General features: G+C 43.3%; 1 protein-coding gene and 1 pseudogene across 2 annotated transcripts; one reads left to right on the forward strand and one right to left on the reverse strand.

Annotated features, from left to right (window-relative positions):
* Positions 1-633: 633 nt before the first annotated feature.
* LOC127300470 (vacuolar protein sorting-associated protein 32 homolog 1) lies at positions 634-5,548 on the forward strand. 2 transcript variants are annotated; one of them, XM_051330587.2, is made up of 8 exons: positions 634-794; positions 1,248-1,353; positions 1,843-1,942; positions 2,381-2,466; positions 2,551-2,642; positions 2,735-2,849; positions 2,945-3,131; positions 5,254-5,548. In XM_051330587.2, the coding sequence occupies exons 2-7, from the start codon at positions 1,276-1,278 to the stop codon at positions 3,125-3,127; spliced, it is 654 nt and encodes a 217-aa protein (XP_051186547.1). In that variant the 5' UTR covers positions 634-794; positions 1,248-1,275; the 3' UTR covers positions 3,128-3,131; positions 5,254-5,548. The 2 variants fall into 2 exon arrangements, with proteins under 2 accessions (XP_051186547.1, XP_051186546.1); XM_051330586.2 differs by having other exon boundaries at positions 634-790; positions 1,247-1,353.
* A 3,492-nt stretch (positions 5,549-9,040) lies between these two features.
* On the reverse strand, positions 9,041-10,460 carry LOC127300471 (expansin-B2-like; annotated as a pseudogene).
* Between the last annotated feature and the right edge of the window lie 672 nt (positions 10,461-11,132).

Genomic DNA, 11,132 nt, shown 5'->3' on the forward strand with positions numbered 1-11,132 from the left:
TGGCTTGTTTGACTTAAAGGATTTGCATTGGAATTTTTTAGGAATAGTGAATCCTATGGGAATTTATTTTAGTTTGATTTGTATTATCGACCACTATAGGAATGTTTCCAAAAGGAGTTATTTGCACTAGAATCCATAGGATATCAAACGATCCACTCACACCTCTCTTTCATAATCCTTCGATTTTTCAGTGACGGAACCAAACAAACTTTTCAATCCTATATTTTTCCCTATTTCTGCAATTTTCCTATCCTAAGAATCGTTGTCGGTTAGAAGGACACTGTCATCCTTAACCTATCAGAGTTCAAATTTCAGATTTGACACTTTGACGAAATACTTTTCAATGGAAGGCGATATTTCTGGCGACAACGAGACGTCTGTGATAACTTCGTCAATCTGAAGATCCGTCAGATCAGCTTCGTAGACAAAATTTCGTGGAGGTACTCATAAAAATAGGATGTGCGCGCGTTGTATGTAGGTTTGTGTTATGATTGCACCGTGTTTTCGCAAAAAGAAAAGGAAAAAACGATGGACCGTGTCACCGTTTCGTTTGCTTAGCCTACTAGTCTTTCTCACCTCTCCGTGTGGTGCACGCACGCGACGCGGCTGTCACCGTCCCGCGTGGCCTCCGACTGGACTCGTTTTCCCCTTCGTCTCCTCCAACCAGAAACCTAACACAGAATCCCAACCCACCCGCAACCAAATCCACCGGGACTCCAGCCCGCCAGCCTGCGCGACCCCTGCCGGATCAGTCCCCAATCTCGTCCCCTCCGCCGCCGGCACGAATCCCGCCGGTAAGAGCCCGCTCCCCCCCTCTCGCTAGATCCGCAGCCCCCCATCCCGGTTCGGCGCCCATCGATCTCTCCCTCTCTCCGCGCCAGTAGTCCCATCGCGGCTAGGCAGGCGGCTGGTCTCGCGCCGGATCGTGGTTACTGGGGCGAGCCGCTTCCGACTCCGCGCGCGGGTGGCGATGATCCGTTTCGGTTTCGCTGCGCCGATTATTACGGTTTAGTCCCAGAATCGCAGATGACGATAGTCCATCTCCTTCGCTTTTCGTGAATAGAACATTAGCCGGGCGCCGTATCTATGTGCGCTGGCTCAAGTGGCAACTTCTGCATCTACGATCGTCGTATTTAGCTGCTCTCGGACGTGCCCCAAGCTGGCGTATCCTACTAGATGTTTAGAGCTTCTGTTTATACTGAAATTGTCCGGTGAATGAGGATACCTTTTTTTCTTCGGCCTCACAGGTTTCGAGTCCGTGCTAGAGGCGCCACAATGTTCAACAGGTTGTTCGGGAAGCCCAAGGAGCAGGCCAATGCCGGCGCCTTGGCCACTTTGGACAAGTTAAATGAGGTGAGCTTGCTGTCAACTCTTCCTTTTGTTTTTAGTATCTGCTACTACTGCTTGCGTGGGATGCCTCTGTTACACTCCTCGTGGTGTTCATCTGGTTACTTTATATATCTTCAACAGTCTATGATGTGCGATTTTCTTATGTCTTGCTGCCATTTTGTATTGCACTGGCAGGTCTTGAAACTAGCTCTTTTTTTAATCTAGGATTTGTGCAAAAAAAAAAAAAAAATACATGAACAAGTTAGTGTGTAGGATATCTCAAGTTTATTTGATGTGCAAAGCTTTGCATGATCACTGATGCATTTCATTTATATTTTATTGTGTCTGCTTCTGAAGTTGCAAACCTCAACCTCTTAGTTTCTTAAGGAGGGAGGAGCTTCTTTATGTGCTGATCTGTTGGAGAACTATCCTAGAGTTACAGATTTTGATACTTTATTGTGCCCGAGCTACAAAACATTAGAAGTTCTAAATCTTTCTTTATGTATTAATTAGACTCTCGATATGCTGGAGAAGAAAGAGAAAGTGCTGGAGAAAAAAGCAGCTGGTGAGCTTGAGAAGGCCAAGGATTTCTCAAAAGCAAAGAATAAAAGAGGTACGCTTAGTCACCAACTCACCATACTCCTCCTCCTCTCCCTCCTTGTTTTGTTGATCAGATGCACTATGGATTTCCCAAAGTAACATTTGAATTGTGAATCAAATTCTTGTATACACAGCTGCACAGCCAACTTAAAAAAACATTCATCCTATTTTTGCATCTATTTTGATTTATTTTCTTGGGTGCTTGGGGCACTGGTTCAGTAATTATGCACGTGTTGCATACTGTTTTTTATGGCAAGCAATCTTGTGACTATAATGGTATTTAAAGCCCTGATGATTAGCTAATTACTACTTGATCATTGTAATTCTGTCCGCTGTTTCTTTTGAGTTGAGCAAATCTCACCTCAGAAGATCATATGGCTTTCCTTTTATCTAATGTAGAATGTAGTCAACTGCACAATTGTGTATTAATTGAATCACTGTTTTTCATCAGCTGCTATTGCGTCATTGAAGAGGAAAAAGATGTATGAGCAGCAAATTGAGCAGCTTGGGAATTTTCAGTTGAGAATTCATGATCAGGTTGCCTCCTATTTCCGGCTTTGCATATATTTTCATTTTGTTGAATGCCATGTATCTTTACAATGTCAATCTTGTTATATATAGATGATCATGTTAGAAGCTGCCAAAGCTACGACAGAGACTGTTGATGCATTGAGGACTGGAGCTAAAGCTATGAAAGCAATGCAACAAGCAACGTGAGTTACCAGTATATTTTAATTTCAGATTTGCCCCACTAATATTACCTGGAATTGAAGTTTCAACATGACCATTTTCCTTGTCACATCAGAAATATCGATGACGTTGATAAGACTATGGACGAAATTAACGAACAGACTGAAAACATGAAACAAATACAAGATGCTTTGTCAGCTCCTATTGGAGCATCTGCTGATTTTGACGAGGTAATTCACTAGCCATTTAGGGTTTATAATCTTAAGGTTGAGACTTTCTTCTCCTTTGATGCACTTTATAACCTACTGCAATGAAATTTTGACAGGATGAACTGGAAGCAGAGCTGGAAGAACTGGAGGGAGCAGAGTTGGAAGAACAACTACTGGAGCCTATACCTTACCATCCGGTGCATGTCCCAGACAACAGGCAACAAGTTCGTCCTGTTCCACAGAAAGCATCAGCTGAGGAGGATGAGCTTGCTGCACTGCAAGCTGAAATGGCATTGTGATCAGGTCATTGATTTATCCCGTGTTTGGTATTTCTGTAATGTATTTTCCTCTTCCGCTCATCTACTAACACTTATTAACCGCTTTTGCTCAGTCTGGTAATTGAAATGATCTAAATTTATGGGTGACATGTATCTTAATCTTCTGCATAGATACAGTTAGTAACTAGCTGCATATTATGCACCATAGAAAAATAATCCATGTAATCTTCACTAGAATCTTGCGAGTCTGTCTTCATTGTTAGGCCATATATTACACATGTGATCTTGTTCATTTGAGTTTTTATGGATCTTAATCGTTAAAAACCCAGCTTTGGAAGTTAAAAGAATAGAAATCTTAGGACAATAGGTATGCCCTGTAAACTCTGTTTCTAAAAGTCTTCTTTAATTTCTTAATTACTACTAGTTTTCCTTTTGGCGTATTTTTTACCTCTGGTTTTGGCTCTGACACCATCCCAGTGAACTCCTATGACTGCTAGCTTCTCTGGACAAAACGATACTCCCTCCAATCCATATTAATTGTCGCTAATATTATTGTATCTAGACACATTTTAGTTCTAGGTGTATCCATATTACTGACAATTAATATGAATCGGAAGGAGTAGCAAAATTTATTAAAAAATACAATGATTTGGAAGTTGTTTTGTTGGCAAACCAATTTCCACATATAAATTAAACATTTTTCTTATATTTCGATCGTTTGGCGGTCAAAGTACTAAAATGTTAACTTACATTCTATGGTGACATCTGTTTGAGAGCGGAGGGAGTAACCTGTTGACAACTAGCCCCATGAAGAGTTCGCTGGCAGATAAACTGTGTGGAACCCAATCTGTATTCATAAGGGTGTCCTTTTTCTGATGATATTGGGTTCAGCCGCACAAGTGAAAATAATACACACAATCAGGATATGCACACAAATATGCTAAAACTATGCACAGAAATATGTTAAAACTTGTCAAAATCTGGGTTTTTGAAAGGAGTTTATCCCACAGTTTAAAATGTCAAAAAATTCCAACAAAAAATTTAGTGCGACATCTCGACATTCACGAGAATCGATATCTTTTGTGTCCTGTGTAAAAATAGACAAAATTTGGTGCTCAAGAAGCTTTTCAACGATTTATCTTTCTTACACAGGACACAAAAAAAACGTTTGTCTGCCAGCGTGCGTCTATATAATGTCGAGATGTATGCGCCAATTTGTTTTTTGGATTTTTTGGCATTTCAAAATGTTTTTTTCCGGTGGCAGGAGCCACCCTAGATCAAAAGTGGATTTCCGTCAAAATCATTACTTCTAAAATTGAAAGCCCATGTTACTCCAAGTTTTACAATGAGGGATGGAGAGGGGATTGGTTACATGCATATGTGAATCTCAAAGAAGTTTGTACGGTTAGATTCTTTGGTCCAGCTGAACATTGGCTCATTAAAACATTTATCTTCAGCATTCTTGATGTTGCTGTTTGAGTTGGTTTGGTAGTCTCATCACAGTTTGTGATGTTCCGCCAGAACTATAACCCCCTCTCCCTCGTGAGAGCTCTATCTGTGGTTACTTAACTCCGCCTTCGTATTTTGCCATCTCCCACCTGCTTCTCGTCCTCCTGTCTTCCATTATTTATCGAACACCTCCAGGACTTGTAGTTTCTGTGAGGAACAACATGCAAAAGGCAGCACTGCTAGCCCAGCATGCATGTATTATGTGACCTGCGGCTGCTAGAGCCACTGCAGGGAACCATAATCGACTATTCAGGATCAGTTGGGCGGGGCTGCCACTGAACCATTATCTGATTGTGCAAATAGAGGCGGATTTTAAGGAATATAGGATATTTTTTTAGTTCAGGGATGCAGGTGTGCAAATTCTTGAGTGTACTGAGCTAAAACTGAAAACCTTGTTTCATCCAGATTCCATGTTGACCCTTCTTCTTTATGCTACTTATAAGAAACTACAACTGTACTTTTGAAATCAAACATTGGTGTGGAATGAACTTGTTTTCATTGTCAGATTATAAGATTTTTTTTAATTAGTTTTAAGACAAATTGGACTATTTTTTATGGCAATTTCAGCATGCAAAATCTCATGTGTTCCTATGCTTTGTTTTCCACCTGTTCTCTATTAATGCTAATTGAACTTGCAGGTTTCCAGTGAAGAGTTAAAATGTACAAAGGATTTGCTGTATGCTACGTGGTCGCAAGCTGAGTCTAGCTGTGTGTATAATCTTGGGTGGGAGATATTGGTGAGCGAGGCAAGAAAAGGCTGCTCCAGTCCAGTGTTAATTTTGTTAAGACTGATTTTCTCAGTTAATGTGGCTCGGTCAGCTCCGTCCAAGTCGTTGTGCTATGCTCATTGTTGTCGCACACTATTTTTCATTGACCCCTATTATATGGTGCCATGTAAAACAAGTTTCAACGCATAAATCCCATGCTTCAAAATTGGTGCGTTGGTAGGGCAGTTCTTTTCTTTGTACTGTCAAAGTTTTTATCTTTTGCACTACTGTCATTGCACAAGATAAACTTGATTTGGGGGAAAACTGGTCAATCTATATAGTGCTTGGTTAATCAGAGAAAACTGATAAAACTATGCAGCGTGGGATGACAATATTGACATGGACCTTTGAGAACGTATCTAGTACTACAAGCTACATATGTGCTACTTGATTCCAGAGCTATCTGAACTGTTGAGTCCAAATGGAGGGACAGGATCAAACATGAATGGAATCTTTCTTCCACCGTAGCACATGTGCACCTTCGACCTCGTATTTCTTCAAATTTGTGAAACATGGTCCATCATTTTTCTCACTGTTCAGTCTTGACCTCAGCTCCAAATCTCCGTACATATGGAATTCACATTAGTGATTCGTCTTTTTGGCAATAGTCGGTACACTCCATTATGCATCTCTTCCTGGATATTCCTCTATGTATTCCCTTCTGCGATTTTTGATTGGATCTTGATTTGAGGTGGGAGCAGAATCTAGAACCTTGAGAAACGTGTGTTGGTCTATCTTGTGTTTTTTGACTGAACCGGTCTATCTTGGAGTCGAGTGCAGACCGATTCGGTAGTTTGGGGCTTTGATTCATAAGGAACGCAGTCAGACTCCACCTACAATCTAGATGCATGGAGCTAATAAGAATATACAATGGAAAATAATGGCATGCTTTTGTATTAAGCTCTCGCGACACGGTTGGTCGAGCTCCAGCTGCAGGTTTTAGGAATTGGGGGCGGTCTGACCTGAGCTCGGCGACAATGGCGGTAGGTTGAGCTTCGGTCCCAGGCCATTTGAAGAATTGGGCGCGATATAAGCTGGGCGAAGCTGACAGACTAGAACGGTTCCTGTGCCACAATCCAAAAAAATCGCAGGGTCGAATGCACATATTTTACATGGTGGGGAAAGATTCCAAGTCAGTTCGATCCAGTTCCTCTATTTGGGCTGAACGGTTCAAATTGCTCTGGAATCAAGTAGCACCTATATACCTGGTGGTAGCACTAGATATGTTCTCATGGGCCTTTGTTTCACCAGCACACCATAAATAATAGAAAAAGGCTGTGGCGCTGAAGGCTTGGGTGGCTTGCCTGGCGACCAGTGTTTTTGCCGTTGGTTCCGGGAGCGGAGTCTCAGTCCTGTTTCTTTTTTCTCTATTTTGCATCTTACAGATTCTTGTTAAAAGTTCATTTCGGAGATGTGTTCTTTATTTTTTATTTTTTCCCTTTTTTCGTCTGATTATTGATATATGTTGCATTTTTGTGCACCACCCTAGTCCATAGCCTTTGACAAATTTCTGTTATTATCAAAATCTTTTCCTGGTTTATTGCATTGATGCATCTAATGTATTCTTCTGGTCCTTTCCTGGTACAAATAAATACAAAGCGTTTGCCATCAATGGGGGTGCCACTGCTAACAACTAGTGGTGGCATGCGCCACTAGAATATGTCTGGTGTGCCATAGCTATTTATGTGAGGTGCGTGCTCGGTGCGCCATAGCTATTTATGTGAGGTGCGTCATCGGTAGAAATTTAGGTGCGCCTCTACTATGAATTTGAATTTTAATTTTTTTGTGATTTTTTTTGAATCATTTTCGTTATGGATGCTCTGCATCTTGGTTGTGAAGGCGGTCGTTGCGCGTGCAGGAGTAGCCGAAGGTGCTGGAGGTTGAGCCAGAGGCGTTCGTGGTGGCGTCGGCTGGGTCGGGGCAGTACGGTGGCAGAGGCGGGGTTGCCACCAAGGACGCGAATCTACCATCGATGTCGAGGTTGACGGCGAGGTCGCATGGAGGTCAGGGCATGGAGGAGGAGGTGGTGGTGGTGGAGGAGGAGGCTTGTAGGAGGCATGGAGAAGGAGGAGGACCATGGAGGAGGGTAGGAGGAAGAAGATGTAGGGAGAAAAGGGTGGCATGGAGAGGGAATGAAGAGAGAGAGAGAGGAGGGTAGGAGGCATGGGTGGATAAAGGGGCGTGGCAGGGGTGGATGAATGATGTGTGGTTGTGAAGTTAGTGAGGTAGGTCGGCATTTCGAATTTTTGAGAAACTACCAGTGGCGCACCACAAGTTCTGATGCGCCACTGATAATTTTTTTAAAAAACTTTTTAGTAGTAAAATCTAAGTCCTCTGAAAACTCAAATTTCCTTTTTGAATATAACGAATCTAAAAATCAGTAAACGGCCTACGGCCATTGAAATTAGGTGTAATTCCTCTGTAGATACATTTTCATACAAACAACTTTTTCGCCAACTTTTTCATGGAAAGTCATATGCAAAATTTAGAGCCATTTTATTTAACCATGAGGCTATTTTTGCAAAATATGTCAAAAAATATGTTTATTAATTTTCCGAACAACTAGAACACAGAACACAAGGGAATTTTTAAATTTACATTTATATTATTTCTTTTATTTTTTCAAAATTGAAAGGGCGATTCATTGAGGAGGGGGGGGGGGGGGATACGTGTGGCACGTACACCCAAAAATAGAAGTGGCCCATGCCCTAACCTAATGCGGCACACCCTACACCCAAAAATGGAAGTGGCCCATGCCCTAACCTAATGCGTCACTAGTAAATTTCTAGCGGTGGCATACGTGCTAGTGGTGGCCCACAATATTGGTACGGCACTACTAGCAAACCCACGATTAGTTGTTTCTCTAATAGGGAGGAGTATTATGAACCAAGCGTTTTCGTTAAATTGCGGGTGAAGTGTTATCTTAGGTGATGTCGAGATGAAAAAAACGTATACATGCAAATCAAGCGTTCCCGTTAAAATTGCATGTGAAGTATTTGGACAAAACAAGGTGCTGTCGAGATGAAGAAAACCTAGAGATGTCTGAGGTACCTAAAACGTATAATTAATTGGGCGAAAACTTTCCTACTCCCCCTCTCACAGTTTATTAGGCGTGCGCGTACCCCTAGGTCGCAAATTTGATCAAGTTAGCATTACTTATATGTTATAAAAATTATATCATTAGAAAGTTTAGATGTTCTATTTTCTATTAATATAATTTTTACATTATATAATTTAAATTATATATGTTAAATTGACGATCTATGAATATGGGGAAGACTAGTAAACTGAGATGGAGGAAATATTAGTCAACATTTTCAACGTTTGTCCGTATGCCTATCAGTGCTAAGGGCTAGTACAAACTTGTTAGAATATACTACTTAGGTAAATCATCTTCATGTACCTCAAGACTTAGGCCGCTTCTGTTCCGGAAAATGTCAATGGTTCTGGTGCTCCCTTTATTTTTAAAAATAAAAAAATTAAATTTATAAGTTTTAAAAATTTATGGGAAAATATGATAGAATTCTAATCTTACAAATAATTTATCATAAGTTTAAAAATTTCTGCATATTCATACCCACGCTCGATGCTCAATAATACAACCCTATCATATTCCGCATATTCATCTCGTTTCACAATCACATGGATACTCTAATCCACTTGCCTAGTTACTTATAGTACTTCCCGTATACACACAATCGGGCACACCAACACATCTTGAAGACACACAATTGGCGCCAATGACCAAACCCGGAATTACTCGTAAATAGGAATCGATCATATGACACCGGCAAAACGAATAAACGATTGACTCAGCCTAGATCGGGTGAGTAGGTGAATCAACGGAACTGGATGTTGGACGAGTAGCTGGTGTCGCCCTTCCAGCCATTGGGGATGACATTGTTGGCCACGAGCGTCTTGCCGGACTCGCTGGTGACGCGCAGTGAGAGCGGCCCCAGCAGCGCGTCCCTGGAGTCGCAGCGCCAGATGGAGCCCCAGGAGCGGTACATGGGCTCCCATCGCCCCGTGGGGCGGCCGTTCATGGAGCGCATGAGGTCCATCTTCACCACGGTGCCGTCCCGGTTGGCGTACTGCACCAGCACCGGGAGGTAGTTGGGGTTGGCGCCCCGCAGGACGTAGAAGCCCAGCTTCATGCCGGCGAAGTTGCAGGGCACCCTCCTGAACTGCATGTCGATGATGCCGGCGTGCCGGAGCTGGTCGTTCCGGCCCGGCATAGCCAGCGCGCCGAACGCCGTGCCGCTGAGGTCGAAGTGGTACTTGGCCACGGGGTAGTAGTTCATGTCTGTGATCACCACCGTCTTTGTCTGGCCGGAGCACGCAGGGTTGTTGGTTCTCGTGCACCGTATCTAAAACAACAATGGAGGAAAACATAGAAGGTCAAATTCCCGATGTATACATGGCACATGGCAGAGTACTTAACAGTTAACATTGATCGACATCGGTTTGAGTTCGACCAAGCTAATCATTAGTGATTAGCAATCAGCATCAACTAATTTAATCGACATTGACACATCGTCATTAGCTGACATTGTCGGCACCACGCGTGGTAGTGGTAGTAAGTTGCAAATTCCTAGAGCTGCCAGTGCATACTGTACCTGGTAGCAGGTGCCGCAGCCGGCGCCACCCTGGAAGAGGGGCTCGTTGCCGCAGGAAGTCATGGCGGACAACGGGTACCGGTTCACGTTCTTGAAGCCGCAAGCACCACCTGCAAATGGTAGATCGATCAGCATTATTACTTCTACCGAGCTGGAACTTCTGCGTGATGCAAGAACGACATTGTGCCGTCATCGCATATGAGTTCAGCGTACATACCGTTGTCGTCGGGGCCGGCGCCGTTGGGCTGGCCGTACCAGGTGGCCTTGGCGGGGAGCCAGCCGGAGTTGTAGGATCTAGCGGCGGAGACGCCGTAGTCGACTGCAGAACGGACGGACGGGACGACAAGGGAGAGGATCGGAGCGCGACAACGACAAGCGCGACGGCGCCATTGCTGGTGACACCAGCCATATTTGGCAGTACGGTTATATGAACACCTCCTTAATTAGACTTGTACGATTTGTACTTGCTGGACTCCTGTTTGTGTTTTGATGGTTGAGCGGGACGGGATTTATAGGCAGGCAAAATGAGGTGAGAACGATGAGTCGGCGCCAGTTGCAGTTGCGCCGACGAACGACGACGACGTGTAATGGCGTGTTTAGAACTGCAAGGGTAACATGGCTACGGACGGAATCACGGAGGAATGGAGGCTCCCGTTTAAGTGTGTACGAGTCGTACGACTATGAGATCTCATCTTCAACGAATATAGGCAGCCCAACAGGCAACAATCAGGTGAGAACGACGAGTCGGTGCCAGTTGCAGTTGCATCTGACGACGACGTGTAATGGCGTGTTAAGAACTGCAAGGTAACATGGCTATCGAGGGAATCATGGAGGAATGGAGGCTCCGGTTTAAGTGTGTACGAGTCGGACGACTATGAGATCGCATCTTCGACGAATATGAAATACGGAGTAGAATACAGTCCTGGAGGTGATCATCGAGTAACCGCTAATGATTGCCGTACATAAGCGAAAGTTCTACCGATCCAATGATCATCAACTAACCAGAATCAGATCATGGGGTTGAAGGCATAAAGTCAGACCATTGCTGTGCATTAAGATCTGGCGCCAGGTTATACATTTTAAAATCAAATGATACAACACGCTTAATAGGTGTATTTAAATTAATGGACCGTG

The sequence above is a fragment of the Lolium perenne genome, chromosome 5 (assembly GCF_019359855.2).
Source record: "Lolium perenne isolate Kyuss_39 chromosome 5, Kyuss_2.0, whole genome shotgun sequence".
Lineage (NCBI taxonomy): Eukaryota > Viridiplantae > Streptophyta > Magnoliopsida > Poales > Poaceae > Lolium > Lolium perenne.

Coding starts and splice junctions, on each gene's coding strand:
- LOC127300470 (XM_051330587.2), top strand. CDS start 1,276: ATGTTCAACAGGTTGTTCGGGAAGCCCAAGGAGCAGGCCAATGCCGGC. Junction 1,354..1,842: donor CTTTGGACAAGTTAAATGAG/GTGAGCTTGCTG, acceptor TGTATTAATTAG/ACTCTCGATATGCTGGAGAA. Junction 2,850..2,944: donor CATCTGCTGATTTTGACGAG/GTAATTCACTAG, acceptor AAATTTTGACAG/GATGAACTGGAAGCAGAGCT.